Consider the following 22365-nt stretch of genomic DNA (forward strand, 5'->3'; position numbering starts at 1 on the left):
TTAATAACCTAAGAAGGTAGGAAAAGCTATTTCTTAACAGTAACTGCAGAAAAGGACAGTAATTGGTGTAAGCACAATTTCACATGTTTGTTTTGGTGGTAAATGAAAGAGGCACATTTACAACAAAGATGAACAATAGAGGTGTCCCTTTGGACCGAGTTCTGCAGATAGCTATGGACCCCGCTGGCCTCATCATCAGGGGACTGAAAAGTTTTCCGTTTGTAATTGAAATTCATGGCTTGATGTAAAGATTGTCTTAGATAGACCTAAGGTGAATTGCTCTGTTCATTGCAAACTGCTCCTTGGTGAGAGCTGCATGGGCACACAAGGTCTGAACTTCATATAACAAAAATGCATGCTTCTCTGAACGTAACTCATCTGATATTCATCCGTGCAGATAGATTCCTCCTTATAGTGTCGGCTGCTGGCTAGCTGTGCGGTCTTTGGCGGGCAGGTGAGGGGTGTCAGATATCTACACAGTCTTTGGCGGTCAGATGTGGGGCGTTGGATAGCTGTGTGGTCTTTGGTGGGCAGGTGAGGGGCGTCTGGTAGCTGTGCAGTCATTTTTGGTCAGGTGAGGGGTGTCGGCTAGCTGTGTGGTCATTGTTGGTCAGGTGAGGGGTGTAGGCTAGCTGTGCGGTCATTTTTGGTCAGGTGAGGGGCGTCAGCTAGCCGCGCGGTCTTTGGCGGTCAGGTGAGGGGTGTTGGCTAGCTGTGTGGTCATTGTTGGTCAGGTGAGGGGCGGCAGCTATCTACACAATCTTTGGCGATCAGATGAGGGGCGTCAGCTAGCCGCACGTTCTTTTGCGGTCAGGTGAGGGGCGTCATTTAGTCATATGGTCTAGGTCGATTTGAATGGTTTGGTGGCCATATGTATGCTTCTTTGGTTGGCTGTTGAAACCCGTCTCTATGTTCCATAACACATCTGCAATTGATTAAGCCAGATCCTGCCTTCCCCCACCAAGAAATGTTTGTGAGGCACCTGACCCAGCTGAGGTGGGCGTGGTGCTGAGTGCAGCTAGGTGGGGGGGTGATGTCAACTCCCTGGGAGGGTTTCAGTGCTGAAGGGGCCTGAAGTTACTGATGCGTGACAGTCAAATGCAGAGCATGAAATTTACTGTGGCTGAGAGCTAAATTGCCACTGTTCAGTCTCCCTCTTTCTCTCTCTCTCTCTCGATTCTCACGTTTGACATTCAGCCCTTCGCTCGTGTTCAGTTTCCCGTTTCCATTGTGATGGGAGGTTGGCATCGCTATAGAAATGGGTTATATATCTGAGGCTGCTTTTTAAGCCTCCCCGAAGAAAACGGCCTTGAACAGAAATCATTCGGCACTAAATGTGATTGTTAATGGACGTGTGGTGGGAGCAGGGTGGCTCGGGGTCGAAGAGATGTCATTAACCCTGTGACCTAATATTAGTATTTATAATCTGCCTCTGAAGGCTACTGGACTCTTTGGAACCCTCCTGCCTTTTCCGAGAGCGTTAACGGGAAAGTTCTCGTGGTCAGTTACGGAGCTGCTGGAGGATCCCTCCCAGGTAATGCAGGGCCGCCTCTGAGCCCTGCGTGTAAGACACCGTTTGCTGTCCATTCCTGTTAGAGAGCTTCAGTGGTCCCTCCAGATCAGAGCAGGTTTATTCCCTGAGGTCTGGACATGCCTGACTGTGTGTGTGTGACGTCTCTGCTCCCCATACAGGCAAGCTGGCCGCTTTGTCGCAGATTATAGGTTTGTGATGCCGATTGTTATTTTGTGTGTGTTTTTTTTTGGTATTTGCAGTGATTCTTTTAGTCTTATCCTCCCTGCACCACATGGCTTTCTGATAAGACTCCAGTATCTACTTCTCTGCTGCAGAAGATCGCAAGCTGGGATTATTAAAGCTACTTGTTACAGTCAAGTGGGCTGTGGGTGGGGGGCCTACCCCCCTTTTGTATACCATGGGGCACTCCCTTTATTCGTATTTCAACATGGTATCCTCCTCCCGTTTGTATATCAATATGGTACGCTCCACTCTGCCCCATTTGTATGGTCCGCTCCCCCGCTCACGGACGTCATCATGGTACACCCCTCCCCTATTACTATCTCTCACCATGGTACTTCCCATTGGTGTTGGCTTGCATCTCCTTTATAAAAGCCAGTGTGGTGTTTGACCCTGTCATCCTTCCAACGTCTAACCATACCCATACATAGTCCTTGGTTGAGACTTGAGTCGTGTTTAGCATTAGCGCAGACCCCTCTCCACAGAGCGCGCTCGGTCCCCGAGTCCTCCCGGGCGCATGGGTCTGATCTTCAGCGGCCATGCCCAGGGCGTTAGCCTCTAATGGTCGGCTTGTCCTCCTGGGCAGTTCTCTTCACCCACCGTCAGGCAGGTGTACCTCCCCTCTCTCCTGCCAGGTGGCTCTCGGCCAAACGCGGGCGGTCAGAACAGATCAGCGTGCAGTCCGATCTGGCTGGGGATTAGGCGAGGAGCTCCATACAAGGCCCCGTGGTACCTTTCTGGAACTGAGAATGACGTCCGAATGTCAGTGTGTTTGCGTGCGTGACATGTTGGCAAAGAAGGCTTTATGGAACTCTGTAGATCTTCACGGTCAGCATTTCCCAGCAATCCTTGCTTGTGGACATAATTGCTTATGAACGTTAAAATGTGCTTATTAGGAAGGCGTATCGGGGAGCCTATTGCAGTGTTCTGAAGATCCTAGACAGGCCTTCACTCCGACAAGAGAATGCTGGGGAGACCGGAATGTAATGATGTTATTGTGGGACAGCCCCCAAGAGCGGCATGTGTGAATTCCTCGCTTGTGCTTGCCTGGGGATCCATGGGCATTTGGTGTTATGTCATTAGCGCTGCAGTTAGGTGCGACTGCTGGCCAGTGACCATGGAGGGTGTGTTCATCTCTGTGTGAGAGGGGACCTCCTATTAGAGTAGTTGTTCAATTTTTCATACCATCCAACTGTCCAGACATTATACCGTGGTATATCGTATTTTAATGATATTTTCAAAATTGGTGCTATTCTGGTATTTAGAAATCCTGGTGATAAAATTTGCCTAGTTGCGGGGTCCACCTAATATATTTAGATTTTATCATGGGGGGGGGGGGGGGTCACCCCCACCCCTGCTTGCCTAATTTTGTCACGAAAGTTTCAGAATATCACAATAAAAATACTCCTCTACTTACGAATGAGTTACATTCCGAACGGCCGTTGTTAACTTGAAATGTCCGTAAGTCGTTATTCAACATCATTTCAAGGCTATACGCAAGTATAAAGAACTAGGATGCTGGGATTACGCACGCTACGCTGCTGCGCGGCGGGAGTAGTGGTCAGAAGTCGTACATGGCGGAATTACTGGACAGGAAACAGGAGCCCAACAAACACAATTTGGATTTAGTCCTCTTCGTTTGTATGTCTGAAAATTCGGAAGTTGAAAGTTAGCAAGTAGAGGTGCGTCTGTATACACAAAATATTGCGGTTTATCCTGTTATAGTGGATGTCTCATTTGAAGGTGGCTCCACAGAAGCACAGCATGCGGGGAGCCAGCAGCTGAGAAGTGTCATCTCCCTCCAGTGAGCCCAGCATTCACCTCTGCTACACGAGCAGTCCACAGATTAAGCAGCTTCATCTGAAATGGTCTCTTAGGAATCCTACCCTGCTTGCACGATTGGCTCGTGGGAGTTTTACTTACGCGGAAATGTTCTGTGGGCAGAATGAAAAATGATTGGTTCTCTCTCTGAACCAATCAGAATGTAGAGGAGGTGGGTCTGAGCAAATAGAGGAGGCGGGACCAAGACATCTGGTTCAGTCCATGAGCACTGAAGCGAGGCCCAGTATAAGCTCTGCTTAGAATGATATCATCGATACGTGATTGTGGACCCTTGCCCACGACTGCAGCTTTTACGTATTACATGAAGACGTTGCATGAATAAACACCACAGTCGTGCTTTTTCCCAGCTGCGATGCTCTGGCAGAACACGTGTGTGTGAAGCTACAATAAAATGATGTGGCTTGAAAAGCTTTAAAACACTGTTATGGGCAGCAAACCGACGCTTCTGTTGACACAGCACAGCTTTTGTCGCTGCGTCTTTCTCGACCAGGGTGACCATGAAATCTGGTAGAGGCCGACTGGCAGGACGATCGTATTACAGAGCAAGCACAGAGTGTTTATCCACAGTAATAACCGGGGCAAGGTACATTTTTTGCTAAGCTGCCCGACAATCATGCCTGCCTGTATTTTTCTGTTGTAGTTGCAGCTATTCAGCGTGCTGTGGGTGATCTCAGTTCCGCGTTCTCAGTAACTGGGAGCATGGTCTCAGCGATACATTTTTCTCTGGCTCACAGACCATGAAATGACTGTAATCAATGCAGACACCACTGAAAGTCAGCTAAATGATGAATTGTGGTAAAATGGGACACTCCATAAGCCAGTGTCATGATGAATGTACCCCTCCCTCACGACGGTAACTGTAAACGGCACTGCTCCGTGGTCAGCGTGACGCTGCTTGACAAGGTGCTGACTTCTCCGTCATACCCCGGAGTCTCTGGAAGCAGTGAGATGCACAGCTCTGCATTGTAGTCTCCAGACCCAGGACAGCTTCTCTCCCACACTGCCACTGACCATCATGCAGCCAGGAGATTTTGTGGCATGAGCAGTACGTTACCATTATATATTCGTCTGACCCAGCGGTGGGGAACCTGATCCATGCAGGACCGGTGTGGATGTGGCTTTTGGGGATGACCTCTCAATCAGCCTGTAATAGAGCAGTGGTTTTTAACACCCACTGTGATTGGCTTTATGAGAGGTCATCCTAAAATCCCACATCCACACCGGCCCTCCATGGAACAGGTTCCCCGTCCCTGGTCTAACCTCTGCTAAAGCCTCCATCTGCAGAAGGGCTTTCAGGTGATGTTCAGAGGGTTTGGGTAAGCAGTACCTCCTTGTGCCCATTCTGAGTGGAAAACACGGCCTAAAATGAGACCTGTGACCTGTAGGGGGCGACAGCAGGCAAATTTAAAAACAGTCCCTGTATTCGGAGAATAGGTGGTGCTAGGTCGTATTCGTTTTCAGTGGCTTCAGTCGCCAGTCATGGCCCCAGAAACGGTGGTGGTCTGGAGCCTAAGTGACTGTGGAACTGCTGGGCTGTTATAGGTGACTGTGGTATCAGGGACAGTCATGGGGTCTGGGTCTGGAAGCTGGATGACTGCGGAAACGCCAGGCTGCTATGAAAACAGGCCGAGAGTTAACTGGTGTCCTTTAATTGGCTGACAGCTGAGTGGCTACCAGGCCTCGTAAATTGTTGAACGGACGGGATCTGCTTCTACATCTGTGCGCTGGGTCCACAGGAGCGGTGCTGCTCTGACTGAGGGCTTTTTGTTTCTTGGGTTTTTTTTTTGAACAGGGGTTGCTATTACAGCATTTGACCACTAGGCAACAGTGTCTGTCAGGACAAGCGATTATGTGGATAATGAGAGAGTATGGGTACCTCACCCCATGTGACGTAAGCTGATCTGTTCGCTGGGCCAGGCACTGATGTGAAGGTTCACCCTCATGACCTGACCGCTGCCCTCTTCACCACGCAGGTTCACCAGCGCTCAGCAGAACGCCTCAGAGACCTATGCTGTGCCAACAGGGGCACCTTCATAAAGGTGGGCCAGCACCTGGGCGCCCTGGACTACCTGCTTCCCGAGGAGTACACCAGCGTCCTGAAAGAGCTACACAGTCGCGCCCCGCAGAGTTCCATCGTCGAGGTCCAGCAGGTCATACGGGAGGACCTGGGCAAGGAGGTACAGCAAGCGTGCGCCAGTGTTAGGCCTGTCTAAAGCACAGATGGCTGCGCTTGCACCCACGCACGTACATGGGTGTAACACACCGTTTGTGGCTATATTGGGGGGTGGTTACCGGCTGTGGCTCTGCTGGGGAGGGGAGGCTGTAAGCTTAGTCACCCTCTGGCTGGCCTCCATACTAGTGCATACTGATGGGATCAGAGGTCAAGGGTCAGAAGGGTGAGTCAGAGAGCTGGTGGGGGGAGCATCACTGTATGATGAGGCGTTTTACTCTCTGTCTGCTTGGGTCCCGGATTTCAGCCAAAAACTATTACCAAAGGTTAACCTCAACAAGGGGAAGTTTTCACACTTTGCTGGGTGTGTTTGTTCGGTAGCAGTTTGTTGCCATCTGCGTGTTGTGTTTTATCTATTCTTTGTAAATAGTTTGGTGGTTCCTTCATTGTGGACAAAGCAGAACCTCCCCGTGCCCAGGGACAGACAGACAGGCAAGCAGGCAAGAAGATGAACAGGCAGACAGGGAGGAAGACAGGAAGATGGACAGACAGGCAGAAAGATGACAGACAGGAAAATAGTCAGACATGCAAGAAGGCAGGAAGACAAGCAAGAAGACAGGCAGGCAGAAAAACTAGCACAGGCAGGATGACGGACAGGCAGGCAGGGAGGCAGACAAACAGGGAGGCTTTCACACAGGCTGCTCGCTTTTTGAGGTACTTTGTACATTACAAAACTATAAGTTTGGCTCTTAGTAGCAGAAGAGGGCACTAGACCTGCCCACAGGGATGTAAGTAGCAGTGCGGAGATCCTTGCTGATCTGTGAGGCTGTTAACGCTGTGCTTGTACTGTGCACCATATTGTGCCTCATGGATTTCCGTCCTTTTGCATCTGTTTGTTTCTCCAAAGCCAATCAGACATTTTCTGTATTTGTTTGCTGTGGGACCCCTGTGGGTTCTTGTTCCTTGGGTCAGCTGTGTGTCCTTCCCAGATGTTGCATTCAGCGACACACCTGGACAGACTGGTGCCAGGGTCTGTGGTGCGCTGGCTAGCAACGTGCCAGGCGTCTGCCGTCCCTGAGAATGTCGCTCAGCTTCCCCACACACACACACACACACACACACACACACATACACACACACACGCTAACCCCACTGAGTTTGAGGTTTGAGTCGCAGGTTTTATCAGGAAGTGAGGTGTGCGGCGTGATTTTAGCGTAATAAACATTCACTTTCTGCCGTTAAATCCCTCAGCCCCCGGGCACAGCCCGCACCGCCTATTTATAGATGCTTCCATCTTCTTCCAGGCCCTCATCCCCTCCTCTCAGCTTCTTTTTAAATAAATGAAAGCTTTGCAGCCTCTGTGCGAGGCGTCCTTCAGGAAAGGACACGTCATCCCCGGCGCTTGACTGCAATGAAAGCTCCTGCTGCTGGATGGGAACTAGCCAGGCCTACCAGTGTGATCCCAGCGTGGCGAGACCCCAGGGGCCAGCGGGGACCTCATCCTGACAGGTCGCCCTGCCCGGGACGCCGGTTGGAACACGAACGTAGATGTGCGCTTGTTAAATGGCCGTGATTCTGGGTAGGAGAGATGCCGTATGTGGGGATCCCTCTGCCAGCCTCCCCAGAGGTCAGCCAGGTGTGGGGGGGGGGGTGCCTGTCAGACTGATGGAGGGTGACTCCCATCAAATGTGTCTCCTTGGAGCTGGGGTTGCCGCGTTCTCGCCGCCATGGCAACCAGCTGCATGTACGAGCACACTCAATTTCCCGGATGCCGAGCGTGATGCGTGTCCGTGCACGGGCCAGTTTTCTCATTTTCGGCTCCGGTGGCTACGGTGTGGGGGAGGCGAGGCGCCTGCGACGTATCTCTCTCTCGGCCTGCTGCTGGAGGGCTGCCGCTTTGCCTGTTGGGAAACCGCCCTTCTGGGTTGTGCTTTGTCGTCATCTGGGGGGGGGGGGCGCGGAGTGGGGTGAAGCTCCAAGGGGTACAGGCCAGACCCAGAAGCCCAGCAAGCTTTTTGAAGAATGGGCTCACATCCCCTGGACCCAGGCAGGTGTCGGCCTCTGGGGCAGCTGGCAGAAGGCGTGGACTGTGCGTTGTTCTCGCTAGATGTGGGGATGTAGAGGGGTGGAGCTGCAGACCTGCCTGGTGCCAGACAGAAGACCCCCTGGCACTGAAACCCTTACTCTCCCAGGACACCCCTTCATAACCCCGTTCCTCCAGGCTGGCTGAGGATTCTGCTGCTCATCAGATAGAGAGCTCTGGGTTCAATGAAGATAAAGCTCCAAGCTGGTCCAGCTTCCCGTCCCTGACAGTGTGATGACCTGGACATGGGTGTTTACTGTGCAGGCTTACTGTACCTAACGGAAACTATAAGACAACATTCTCATAAATTGAAATATAGGTTCGAAAATAACATTTGAAAAACTAAACAAAGATGATAAATATTGCTTCCAAAGCTACCTGAAAGAAAATGAAAACAAACAGCAAATATTTTCTGTATTTAGCTAAAGTATTGATGCGTCTGTCTTTACCATTTACCATTAATAATACCTGGAATGGGTTTTGCCAATTTTGAGGGCATTAGTAGCTAAAGTCCATTTATGTAGGATTGTCTAAAGATCAGACAAATTCAACTTTCAGTTTATTCCCTGAAATAAAATTGCAAAAACATTAACTTAAAATGTATAAAAACTAAATTAATTTCAAGGCAGTTTTAGGCTGTGTTGCCCTGTAGGCTGACCTGTACAGTATGTATGATTGGTTAGGGTGTGATGCCCTGTAGGCTGGCCTGTGTGTGTGCTGTGTTAGGGTGTGTTGCCCTGTAGGCTGGCCTGTGTGTGTGCTGTGTTAGGGTGTGTTGCCCTGTAGGCTGACCTGTGTTTGTGCTGTGTTAGGGTGTGTTGCCGTGTAGGCTGGCCTGTGTGTGTGCTGTGTTAGGGTGTGTTGCCCTGTAGGCTGGACTGTGTATGTGCTGTGTTAGGGTGTGATGCCCTGTAGGCTGGACTGTGTATGTGCTGTGTTAGGGTGTGATGCCTTGTAGGCTGGCCTGTGTTTGTGCTGTGTTAGGGTGTGTTGCCCTGTAGGCTGGACTGTGTATGTGCTGTGTTAGGGTGTGATGCCCTGTAGGCTGGCCTGTGTATGTGCTGTGTTAGGGTGTGTTGCCCTGTAGGCTGGACTGTGTATGTGCTGTGTTAGGGTGTGATGCCCTGTATGCTGGACTGTGTATGTGCTGTGTTAGGGTGTGTTGCCCTGTAGGCTGGCCTGTGTTTGTGCTGTGTTAGGGTGTGTTGCCCTGTAGGCTGGCCTGTGTTTGTGCTGTGTTAGGGTGTGATGCCCTGTAGGCTGGCCTGTGTTTGTGCTGTGTTAGGGTGTGATGCCCTGTAGGCTGGCCCGTGTTTGTGCTGTGTTAGGGTATGTGGTAGCTGCTCTCATTTTCTTTCGCTTCCCATCTCTCAGCACAGCAGCGAAGGAAGCCGTTTGAAAGAAAGCATGTGTACTGACATATGCCTCCCTGTGGTGTCGATCTGGCCTGCGCTCACTGAGCACTCAGTCAAGCTGCTACTGGCGTTCTCGCGGACCACACCGCCTGCTTGGGGCAGCCGTCAAGATAAACTGCTAATCAAGGGGCTAATAAATAATAAATTCTGCATACATCAGTGCATAATGGGCCGCGTTAGCTGTGCCTGCTCACAGTGTGCCATGTGCTCAAGTGTATAATTTATTAATTACTGACGTTTAACCCCTCATATCCTTTTATCTCTGGTTTGCATTTTGCAGGCAAAATGACAGATTTCGGATGTTTTACTGGGTTTGTGCAGGTAACCCATTCAGTCCACACTCGTTAAAAAGAACAACAGTTTATAAATTAGTGGACAATAAGAGAACAGCAGTGCTCTGAAACACTTGAAATGCTCAGGTGTTACCATCTGAGGAGAATGCATTTGTAGAATAACTGTTACTGTATTTCCCAGATAGGGCATACATATGGTTTTGGAACATGTCCACCACTACAGTCACTTTCTCGTTACTGCAACAACTCCAAAAGTATTTGACAGACAAATTTTATGACTACTGCGATGGGCTGGCCCCCTGTCCTGGGTTGTTCCCTGCCTCGTGCCCATTGCTTCCGGGATAGGCTCCGGAGCCCCCGCGACCCGGTACGATAAGCGTGTTGGAAAATGGACGTCACTTCGTGGCCGCAGAAAATGCTTAATTTTCTGAATATCATAAATAAAGAAGGATTTAATGGATCTTATTACCACATCACAAAAAAACATATGGGTTTACACCTATACCTGATTTAGCTTCAAGACAAAATGGCACCAAAATTGAAACAGAAGTGCTAGGTGGCAGCAAAGGAAAAAAGAAGTGCGGCTGCAGAAGACACTTCATCTTGTGAACAGAATATCTGGATGGATCTTTTTCTAACTTCCCAGGAACAGTGTATAGGTGATGAACTGGATCTGGGAAAAATCGCACCAAAACTGAGGCAGTGTCATGTGACGGCGCATGAAAGGACAGCCATAGATGTTGATATGCAGAAATAGTTTTTGGAGAGAGTATGTAAGGGGCTAGAGATTGTGGAGGTTGGGGTATGGGAGGAGTAGGGGTTAGGTAGTTAGTTTGGTGTGGTGGTTAGCAGCTTGATGCTGCGTGTCCATCTACTCAAGGCCTCAGAACAGCCTGATTTACTTTGAGCTTTGTTGCCGAAGATGGAGCTGTGATCTTCTGGGCCGACCTGACAGCCTTCTGTATGCCTCCACCCCAACATACCATGATACCGCTGCTGAGGTCGCTGTCAAACAGATCTGCATTAGGCCTTGCTCATCCCTTCTTTCCTTTGTTGACTTAGTCGGCAGAGTCGTTTCACCGTTGGGTTCTTGAGCGAGGCCCTTAATCCCGATTACTCCAGGCACTGCCTGACCCAGCTTTTTCAATTACGTGATACTTCAGATAAAAGGGTCTGCTGAGTAAATATTTGTGAAGTGAAGGCTCCGGCAGGCTTCGGTGAGGATTGGTCTCCGCCCACATCGGTCCATCCCAGATCTGGAGCCTGAGGAGCTTGAAGTTGCTGACGGTTTTACCTGGAGAGCCATCTGTGGTGGTGACTGCTGCTGTCCCCCCTTGAAGTTCTGCATAATGTACAGGTTTATTGATGCTCTGGGTGGGTCTGTTGTGACATCACTTCATCAACATCTGGAAGTGGAATTCTTATTACAGGCAAGGAAACCAGTTAGTGTGGTGGTACCAGCCGAAGGCTGGGGTGCAGGTTGTGAATAACACCCTGGAAAAGATATTCTTTCAAGGGTGCTGTTCAAGGGCCAGAGAGCGACAGTGTCACCCACTGCACTGTTGCCCTGGTGTATGAACTTTAGGGAGAGTCTGGTACAAGGCTGTGCCTCATTAGCACTCTGCCGTGAACGGGGACCAGATGAGGTGAGCTGACCTGGCTTGATTCATTACACCTCCGCGGCTTTTCAATGAAAGGATGATGGCTGGCAGGAGTGGCAGTACACAGGATCGACTTGAATGCATGGGATCTTAAATGGTGCAGTTTTATTAAGGCACAAAAGATAACATTGAATCTTTAAAGTACTAATCTGTTTTTATGTGGATTATGAGCTGTCCAGCTGGGTCTATTTTCCTGTTCATAGAGTTCAGACTGCCTGTCTTGCAGCCAGTGTGCTTCGTGATTTACATCCCAAACAGGAGCGCGGCCTCCACGGGCGGGGGGATCGCCAGTCAGACCCCTTCCTCGAGGTCGGAGACGTTTCCCATTTCTTCACACACTTTCACATTTCACGGACCTGTTGGTCTGTAAGCTTTTCATTTACCTTATAGCCTGATCTGCTTTCTCTGAAGAACAAACAGATGTGAAAAGGCAGGAGATGCGGGACTCATAGCTTCATACCCATATAGCGTCTCCACGCTGTGTGGGAGGGTGGGTCACAACCACATTCAAGCTGTGACTCCTCTGGAATTACTGCATCAGCCTGGAGTAGTTATGGGTTTTCTTTGGCTGTTACAATAACCCCCCTCCTCTGTTTGTCTGGCTGTCTTGTGGCAGTTTCCTGCCCAGAATACTGGAGACGGAGTGTTAGAATTATAAGATTCCTGGCTGTTACAGTCACTGCCCTCCCCTGTCTCTGAAAAACTGCATTTCAGCTGGTTTTTCTTTTTTCACTTAATACAGTGAAGATCCAGAGCAGAATTGACAGCATCCTGGCCCTTACAACAACCTCCCTCCTTTGTCATTGGCTAGCTGTCTTTCAGCCATTTCCTTCCTTGTATAGTGGAGATGCAGTGGTAGAATTAGCAGAGTCCTGGCTCTTACTGTAACCTCCCTCCCTTGTTACCGTATGGCTGAGTATCAGAAGTTTCCCCCTCGCTGCGACCGCCTGGACAATGACTCTCACTTTTCCTGGAGCACAGTTCTGCTCTCGCTTCCTTACTTATCCTCCACTATCACCAGTATCTTGCAGAGAAGCTCAGCTGAAATTTTTTGCTGACCCTTCCCAGGCCTAGTTGAACACCAGCACTGATGTAAATGTTAAATTGCCTCCTAGGCTCTGCGGAAAGTCAGAGCAGAAGAATGTAGCACCACCAGCGTGACGGGGTTTACACACGCCTTATGGGCCATGATAAAAAGACGTTCATTTTTTGCAGTGCAGTGTGGAGCCCTAGTTTTTTACTTCTCCATACGAGATTCATCTGACGACCTACCGAACAGTAGCTCACTCTTGTCATATTCTGGAGTGTAAAACTGCTATTTTTAATTTTTAAATTTTTTTTGCCTGCCCTATGTGTCTGCGATGGTCGACAGTTCGAATCCCATCCTCAGCAGAATAGTTACATCTCCATTGGACCCTTAATTCCCTGAAACCCTCCAGGAGCACTAGATAAATGGCTGACCCTGCGATTGGACCCCAGTCTGTGCTGTCAGCTGTATATGCGTATGTTTGTATGCTTGGAAGGAGAGCAAGATGGGATATACGAAAACAGTGTACTTGTGCAAAAGACAACTAAAGATTTTTCTTTTCTTTTCGTGCAAGTACTTAGTAATTAAAAGCTCCTCGAAATGACTGTATGGAAATTGTTGTTGTGAATATTTGTTTTTTGTTGCATCAGACATGCAACCGTTGATTTGATAATGGAAACCTTCCTACAGCACATGCTTGGGGCTGTGGTTTGAGCTCTTATCCTATCTGGACTGCCCTGTAATTAATACTGCCAGACGGAAGCCAGCTTTGCTCCTTGCTCCGCAGATTTCCCATGATGCAGAGGGAGGACCAGGCCCGGGCAGCTGCGTGTACATGCTGAGAGATAAAGCGCAGATTATGGCATGTGATAATTATCACTTGGAAATACAGGAGAGCTGTTTGTTCAGATGATAAGCATTATGGTGTCAGTTACTTCGGCACAGTGTGTGCTGTCCTCTGTGCTGTTCCCGTCGTTGGGCTGGTCCCTCATCAGACAGCCACTTAGCTCTCACGTGTTAAGCTCATGTATAAAACTGAGACATTGGGGGAGGTAGTTCAAAACTGGCTGACAGGCCACAGCGCCCCCTTTAACTTGACTCCTGATTCCTTTAGTCCAGAGGTGTCAAACTCCAGTCCTGGAGTGCTGGAGCCCTGCACATTTTTGGGTTTCCCCTCATTTAACACATCTACATAAGACCACAAGAAATTTACAAACGAGAGGAGGCCCTTCGGCCCATAATCATTTAAGCTCAGAGCTGTTAAAATCTTACCCAACTGATTTAAAGGAACCCAAGGTTTTAGCTTGCACTACACTAACAGGAAGAGTATGTCATACTCACCTGATTCATCTCCTTGTGCTAATTACCATACAGCTCTTGAGCTTAATAATTTGTGGTGGAACAGGAAAAAAACTAAGCTGTGCAGGGTTCCAGCACCCCAGGACTGGAGTTTGACACCCCTGCTTTCGTTGGTTGCAGTTGTGTTGAGGGGGCACCAATTTGTGGCCCTATCAGATCCGGCACTCTAATCATCCCCTGTATCCAACTGGAAAATTCTCTCCTGCCCCTTCACCACTTTAGTTACTGCATAGTGAGCATACTGGTGCAAACTGTCTGCCATCACATCATCCAGGTGGGTGCTACACAGTGGTGGTGTTTCCAGTGGCTCCCCACAAGTGCTTTGGGTGTTTTGAAAAGCACCATATAAATGTAACTTCCATTCTGTGGCTTGTTCCGAGCTTCTTGCCTGCAGAGCAGGTTTTCTTCTTCTGTGAAGGAGGACCAAGGATAGATTTACTGGCTTTTAATCAAGTAATCCTTAGAGAAAACAGATCGGTGAGCGACCTGCACCACTGCGACCATTAATGTATGAGGGCTGACTAAGTGAGCTGTGGTCCTGCTTGCTCTTGATTAAGGGCCTTTGTGGAGAAGCAGAAGCAGGGCTCATCAGTGAAGGCCAGCCCTCAAGCAGCGAGACGGACGTCAGCGCATGGTATACCCATCCCGGTAGGATGGACCACGCAGAAGCCGACAGCAGAGATTGGAGGACCTCGAGGAGAAGCAGTGGAAGTTATTCCTCATAACTTAGGGCAGGGTTTCTCAATCCATTCCTCGAAGACCCCCAGACAGTCAACGCTGTTGCTCTCTCTCAATTGCCAGGGAATTGGGAGAGAACAGAAACGTGGACCATCTTGGGGTCTTCAAGGACTGGATTGAGAAACACTGGCTCAGGGTGATGAGGTGGACCTCCCGTACTCTGGCCTCTAGTCTGTGGTTTTTAATGATGTCATTTAAGATCTTGTCCCATGTGGTCTTTTTCTTCTACGTGTCATGCAGAAGTGTTTAGTGACCCACCTATTTTTCTTTGTGCAGGAAAATCAAAGCTTCATGATGCTGGGGATTTGGGGCCAAATTTCAGTCTCCCAACATTTGCCTCCAAATCCTGCCACCTAATTAACTTCTCGCCACCTCATTATCCTGGGTGTTTCCCCCAGGTCTTGCTGGGCCTATGGCTGCTGGCATCCCCTTTCTGGTGGATGCGGTCCCGAATATAAGCCCTTTTTTCTGGGGACTGGTCTGTGGTTTCCCCGTGGCTGTGATTCACGGTGAATACTGTTTCAACGTTGGAGTGAACGTCATTCTGATTGATCAGCCTTTAAAATGTCAGCGCCTCAGACGTTCGTGCTAAATTTGCATGTTTTCTTGAAGGTATTTTTCAAGATCAGCATGAATATTCAGAAGGCATTCCTCTGGAAATGTGTACTCGTTAATTGCTGCGGTTTGAAAAATGAAGCTTTAAAATACTCTGACTCACATGAAATTAAATGAGGCCACTTGCCTGGAGGGCAGACATCTGACTCAATTTGCCTCTTTAAACATCCCAGCTGAACATTTGCTCCGAAAACGTTTGGCATAAAAAACGACCGCTTGTGTCCCCGCAGCCGCCTTGAGGGCACGGGAGGCGGGAGGTGTGTTTCTCACTACAGTCTTTAGCGTGTATCCGCTCCATGTACGTGCCGGTGTGTGTGCGGATCGGCTAACCGGGTGCTGCGCTGGCTGACACAAAGGGCCTATGGTCTTGAGAGCACGTTCGCACTGGGGTCATCGTCTCGACATCCTTTGGTGGATCAAGCTGCTCTGTTAAGTCGGCATGCTTCTCGGCCCAGCTGTAGCAATCACCACCCCCTATGCTACCAGTGTGTGTTGCAGAAAGTCTATGCAGAGTGTTCTGGGCACGCTGTGCCTTGCATAGCAGGGAAGACTGTGCAGGGCATTCTGGCCAGTCTGTGTACTGTGTTCCAGGGTAGTCTGTGCAGGGCGCTCTGGCCAGTCAGTGTACTGTGTTGCAGGGTAGTCTGTGCAGGGCTCTCTGGCCAGTCTGTGTACTGTGTTGCAGGGTAGTCTGTGCAGGGTGCTCCGGCCAGTCTGTGTACTGTGTTCCAGGGTAGTTTGTGCAGGGCGCTCTGGCCAGTCAGTGTACTGTGTTGCAGGGTAGTCTGTGCAGGGCTCTCTGGCCAGTCTGTGTACTGTGTTGCAGGGTAGTCTGTGCAGGGTGCTCTGGCCAGTCAGTGTACTGTGTTGCAGGGTAGTCTGTGCAGGGTGCTCTGGCCAGTCAGTGTACTGTGTTGCAGGGTAGTCTGTGCAGGGTGCTCTGGCCAGTCAGTGTACTGTGTTGCAGGGTAGTCTGTGCAGGGTGCTCTGGCCAGTCTGTGTACTGTGTTGCAGGGTAGTCTGTGCAGGGTGCTCTGGCCAGTCAGTGTACTGTGTTGCAGGGAAGTCTGTGCAGGATACTCTGCCCAGTCTGTGTACTGTGTTGCAGGGTAGTCTGTGCAGGGTGCTCTGGCCAGTCAGTGTACTGTGTTGCAGGGTAGTCTGTGCAGGGCACTCTGCCCATTCTGTGTACTGTGTTGCAGGAAAGTCTGTGCAGGATACTCTGGCCAGTTTATAGGCTGTGCTGCAGGGCAGTCTGTGCAGAGCATGTTGGCCAGTCTGTATGCTGTGCTGTAGGGCAGTCTGTGCAGGGCACTCTGGCCAGTCTGTGTGCTGTTACAGGCCAGGGTCTGCGCAGTGTGTTGCCAGGTCTGCACTGTGGTGGTTCCAGAGGATCCTCATGGCAGTGACTGTTGAACACTTCAGTGTCATAGGGATCATCCAGGTGACAACCTCGCCCCTTTTGAAGGTCACTCTCGTCTTCCTTCCTTCGTCTTCCTTCGATGCTTTGCACTGTAGGGAGGAGCTCAGATTCAGCCTCACAGGTGACTAGTGCTGCTCCCTGTAGTGCATCTACATGCGCACTATGACTGTACAGAAAATACGATCACCCTGTCGATATTTCTGTGCTGGTGTGTGGAAAATACTTTGTACATTAAAATGCTCACTACAAGTAACTGGATCATAATTTTTGGTAAGAGACATGCTGTACAATTTTTCAAATGTATTTTTTTTCGCACTTTAACACCACCGAAAGAATTCCGTTCACTCCCATTATATCTCAGGGAAGCCCGACGTTTCTCCAAAACTCGGATAGATAGCACTGACACTACCCTGAAACATATCTTTTTCAGTTTTGGGATGAACTGCCCCTTTAATGTTCGTCTTTGGTTAATAAATGAAAGGATCCAATCAGCCAGGCAGATTTTAAGTACGCAGAAGCTGGCTGACTGGCCATGTTTCCCGAGTGTGTTAAACGTTAAGTTCCAGTCAGTTCCGTTTGAATGTGCAGCATCTGAAAACAAAAAAAAAAAAAGCGATTTTGCATTTTGAAGATAAGACGACCAATTTCATGCCGAACGGCGCTGCACAATTTAAGATTGTATCTCCAAGCAATTTCAGTAAGTGGTGGTTTTTTTTTCCCAAGGATCTATACAGCATTTTGAAAGGAGTTGAAAAACACATGTTTATGATAAAAATGTTAATGGAGGGTGTTTCCGTTTTTTGGGAATTTCAGCTTCAGAGAGATAGAAGATGAGTTAGGTATGTACTACGCAGCTAATAGCCACTACGCCTTTGCTTTTAAGCAGAAGTGTAATGAATCAGCTCCCTTGTAGGTTTTAGTCAGTTCACAGGTAGGTTCACACGAGTCCCCCCCCATGTGACGACATGTTGTGAAGTTTCGCTGCATCGCCGAAGAAGAGTGGGAGTGTCCAGAAGGCCGGCGTTCTCCCTAACCGTGCGCTTGTGGTCCTCTGCAGGCCCTTGAGCCTTGGGTTAAGCGGTCCAAAGTGTTCCCTTATGCTGATTGATTTCCCCGGCTCATGGGGAATGGTGATTTATGGATTTCCACCCAGTGCGATTAGAGCTCAGCTCGATCAAACAGCGATAAACACATTTGTTGTGCCCCTAGCAGCAACCAGCATGAAGCGTCCGCCGTCTTTTCACTGTCTGGCCCTTTTTCTCCTTCCCATTGTCTCTGTGGTCTGCTCCGATTCCCATTTCTCTTCTGTGCAGTGGTGCTCATGCTAGCAGAGGTCAGGGGTCAGCTGGAATTATTCAGCTGTGAGATGAAGTGCTGTGGAGATAATTAATGGGATGGGCCATGGGTGACGAGCGTGGTTTGCAGTGGTGCACTGCTGTCTTACATGTGCTTGGCCGGATCATGAATGCCGTACCCGGTTTACCGTGGTGCATGTCTGGTTTACCCCAGTGCGTGTCTAGTATACCGTGGTACAGGGCCAGCTCACGGAGGGCGTGTCCTCGTTGGTTTGCTGCTGACACTCTTACACAGGATCCGTGTGAGTGAGTGGCATCTGGAGATGGTGGAGATGGAGTATTGCTGGTGGGACCTCGTCTGTTCTGAGTTGGAGATCCTCACCATAGACTAATAGTGGGTGATCTTCCTCCCATAACAAAAGGAAACAAGCCTCTGATTGGCTCACCCGTTGTCTTTTAGCCTGTGGAGTCCCAAAGGGTTTTGTGTAAATTGTAGCCGACTTGCCTTCTGGTGCTGTAATCAGTAAGGCTGGGTGTCTTATTCAAAAGCCCTCCAGGTGGCAGTGTGGAGTCTTCATGCTAGTCTCCCGCACATGCTAATGACCGATCTGTGTTGTCAGTGTTGACTGTGATAATCCAGGCTGCAGTAATGTAAACAGCCAGTGACCTGAGCTAGGGGTGTGTGGGGAGGAGCTAGCAGGTTTCCCAGGACTTGGGGGTTTAGATAATTTCAGGCCTCAGATGGAATTGGGAAGCACAGTGGATCCATAGGGCCAGTGACCCTTTTTTAGGGAACAGCTTGGCCTTGCTCAGTTCTTATTTTTTGCTCATGATTTGGATGGGCATCCCACCCCTAGTGCCTGGGTGCTTCACACCAAATGCTGTCACTTCCCCTCTGCCATGTGGGACCTTCAGTCTGCGGAAGACTCTGTCTCATTGCCGCCACCTTTTCCCTGAACCTTTTATGTAACGTTCTTTGTTATCTGAAGTGACCAGTGGCTTATGTGTTTGTCACATGATTTAATTACGCAGGTGGCCATTTTTACAGGAGGTGTTAGGGGATATGGCGGTATGTACAAGGGTACAACAGAAGGTTCCTCGAAACATTAGCTTACTAGACCTTAGCAGATCCAAATCCATAGCCTTAATTGGTTTTGCCTTGCTTTGCTCTACAATGAATTGTGCCCAGCTGCTGGTGGCAGCTCCTAACCACACTCATGTAAGCATCCTTAGTCTCTTTTGTGCCAGTGCTAGTAACTGAGCTCATTTTGTTAGCTCTACTGACTATCCCCACTCGTAGCACTTAGTATTATAACATTCTCTGTCCCGTGTTTAACAGCTTGCAGCTATTAGCTGCACTGCTGGATGCAGCTCATTGCAGCTCTTAGCAGCACTGCGAACTACTAGCAAAACTTCTCTTAGCAACACCGCTAGCTTCACACGCAGCAGCGGTTAGCAGCATTGCTAGTTACACACACAACCGTTCTTAGCAGTGCTGCTAGCTACACATATAACAGCTCTTACCAGCACCAATGGCTGCATATACAGGCGCTCTTAGCTGCAGCGCTAGCTGCACACATGGCAACTGTTAGCAGCACCGTTAGTCGCACGCACAACATCCCTTAGCAACACTGCTAGCTACATGCTTAGCAGCTCTGCTAACTATACACATAGTAGTTCTGCCGGCTACACTGTAAACAGCATGCTAAGCAGCACCACTAGCAGCACCCTTGACAGCACTTTCAGCTGTGCGCCGCTCCTAGACGCCAGGCCTCTTTCCGTTTGGAAATGCTCCCTCCCCTTTGGATAAGAGGGTGGTGAAAGTGTACGTTTGAGCAGCCGAGTCAGGGGAGCAGGTGGACTGGCGAAGGAGGGAGGGCAAACAGCAGATGGTGGGCCAACATGTCCCTCTGCTGAGGTGGCAGAGCGGGAGCCCTGGGCCAGGGAATCGTCTGTGAGGAGCTACTCCTGTTTCACATGGCAACCGTGAAGTGGCTCGACGGCCGTCGGAGCAGGAAATTCTAGCAGCTCTGCGAAGAGCAGGCCGCCCACGCGAACAGCCACGCGTACGTCACACGGCTTCGACTTTGACTTTACCTTCCAGAGAAAAGTGGAAGAGGATGCAGAATTTCTGTTATCAGGCTGCTTTGTGAAGCAGAAATAAGGGGCCGCGCTGGGGTGATGCTCCCTGTGGCCTGTCGGTCGTCTCGTAAGATCTTTTCTGGACCTGCCGTCTTGTCACCACTAAAGGCACTGCAGTACATTTAGCAGGCGCTTTTGTCCAGAGACGTACGAGAGAGGATCAGAGAGCGGGGTCAGCTGGCGTCTAGGGGGCAAATGGGGTTAAGGGCCTCGCCTGAGGGCCCGACGGTGGTACAGTTATTCCTCCACCACAAGATTTGAATGCTTCTGCCTTCCAGGCATGGGCAAGATTACCTTAAACCGCTGAGCCACAACCCCAGCCCCCCGGCTAGAAAATCCTGTTGGCTATTTTGTGCTGGAAAATAAAGCCATCTAAATAAGGTCGGAATACAAATGGGGAAATTAGCCATGTATGTAGTCGGCGTGGAGACCACGCTCACGTCGGAGCCCATTAACTTTGCCTCATCTCAGATGAGTCTTGCCATTTTTTTTGCATGCATAAAACATAGACACAAGCCCTGCAATTTGCCTTTTAATGGTGCTGCTGTATTAATCGTGTACTTGAAAATGCCCTGTGAGCTCTTTCTGTCTTGTCCCTGATAATATCACACGACACGCAAATGCTCCGTTTATTAGAGTTAACGCCCGCTGGCCTCTTTCCCCCCTGACCAGATCAGCCAGCTGTTTGCCAGCTTTGAGGACACCCCCCAGGGTGCGGCCTCCCTGGCCCAGGTGCACAAGGCCCTGCTGCATGATGGGAGGACGGTGGCCATCAAGGTGCAGCACCCCAAGGTGCAGGCGCAGAGCTCTCGGGACATCGTTGTAATAGAGGTACATCCAGGAATCCAGTGTTACTGAACCTCTCCATGCTGATCATTACATATCAGTAATGTAGCAGTGATGTGCCACTGCTGTGGGTATTTGTACATCCCCTGTGCACCACCTGTTTATTGCATAGTTATTGTTTCACTTCCCACGTTGCACCGTTTTGGTCTTATCTCTCACTGCCCTGCAATTTGCCCTGTATTACACATTGCTTTGTCCTGTTGTCCTCCCATCCACCTGTAGCCTCCCCTGCACATTCAGCATAAGAACTTCAGTGTTCCTCATAATACATGTGACGGTAAAACTTGAAACGTTCTTATTGGACGTTTAGGTTTACCCGAACCTGATACTTGAGTTTCTGCTCTACCCTGGTACATTTTGGTTCACTGTTCTCACCACAGCTGTGTCCTTAGCTTACCTGCTTTAACAGATCCAGTGTGTGCCTTGCAGGTGCTCCTCAAGGCAGTGAAGTGGCTCTTTCCTGATTTCTCGTTCATGTGGCTGGTAGAAGAGGCCAAGAAGAATATGCCTTTGGAGCTGGACTTCCTGAACGAAGGCCGTAATGCTGAGAAGGTGGCAGAGCTGCTCAAGGACTTCAAGTTCCTGAAGGTACATCAGCTGCAGCTCACTGGTGACCGTATTCTCCTGGGTCTTGGTCACTAAGGGAGCAGACTCCATGTCTGCTGCAGTGGTCCTGTGAGGAGCCTAACAACCTATAAGGAATTCTCACCTGTGATTGAGTGAACAGCGGTATGAAGTTGGAGTGCCAGATAACTCGAAATCCTCGGCTTGTCTAATCCTAGGTTGGGTTTCCTACTGAACATTAACAAAAAAACAGAAACACAACTTTGCCTCCAAGGAGGGAGACACGGCTCTTGTAATGTTAAGGCATCTTGCATCAGGAGCCTTAGCAGTAAGTGTTAGCATTTTTCCCATAGAAGTGAATGAGCGGGCCCCATAAGGATAGGTATACCCTACGTGTGTGTGTGTGTGTGTACTGGGCTCGTCCACCCCTACCTAGACAGGAAGTCACCTGTGTCCTCCTTTCCCTGAAAGAGTTCACATGACAAATAATCTGCCAGCTGCTAAGTAAATCCCCCTTAATTGTGACGAATACAAAATACCTTGCTTACCTGACTTAAATCCACAGATCGCTGTTCTTAACACGCGATTAGCTATGTTAAATCAGTTAGCAGTGCAGCATAAGTAATACTGTGAAATGGAAAAATAAACAGAATGAAACATCCATAATTACGAAGGGAGAGGAGCAGCACTGCATTGTTCAGTAAGGAAGAGGAGCAGCACTGCACCGTTCAGGAAGGGACAAGGGCAGCACTGCACTGTTCAGGAAGGGACAAGAGCAGCACTGCACTGTTCAGGAAGGGACATAGGGCCACTGCCTGTACAGAAAGGGACAGGAGTGGCACTGCACTGTTCAGGAAGGGACAGGAGCGGCACTGCACTGTTCAGGAAGGGACGGTAGCGGCTCTGCACTGTTCGGGACTGTTCACTGGGCTTCTGTTTCTCCAGGTTCCTAAGATCCACTGGGATCTGTCCACCAAACGCATCCTGACCATGGACTTTATGGAGGGGGGGCAGGTCAATGACCGGGAGTACATGAGACGACACAGCGTCGACGTTAATGAGGTGAGGTAGGGGGGAGCCGGAACCCAAAGTTGCTCTCAGACTTCCTGATTTGCTAACATCATTTCCCGCCCCCCCCC

The 22365-nt window shown here is 49.6% G+C and overlaps 1 protein-coding gene across 2 annotated transcripts in view; it reads left to right on the top strand.

Annotated features, from left to right (window-relative positions):
- Positions 1 to 22365, top strand: part of adck1 (aarF domain containing kinase 1) — a 57550-nt gene that overhangs the window by 10923 nt on the left and 24262 nt on the right. For both annotated transcript variants that reach the window (XM_048974062.1, XM_048974063.1), the window contains 4 exons: positions 5569 to 5772; positions 20489 to 20647; positions 21092 to 21250; positions 22172 to 22288. In XM_048974062.1, coding sequence (XP_048830019.1) covers positions 5569 to 5772; positions 20489 to 20647; positions 21092 to 21250; positions 22172 to 22288 — 639 coding nt within the window. The remainder of the gene's footprint in view (positions 1 to 5568; positions 5773 to 20488; positions 20648 to 21091; positions 21251 to 22171; positions 22289 to 22365) is intronic.

This window comes from Brienomyrus brachyistius, chromosome 14 (genome assembly GCF_023856365.1).
Source record: "Brienomyrus brachyistius isolate T26 chromosome 14, BBRACH_0.4, whole genome shotgun sequence".
NCBI lineage: Eukaryota > Metazoa > Chordata > Actinopteri > Osteoglossiformes > Mormyridae > Brienomyrus > Brienomyrus brachyistius.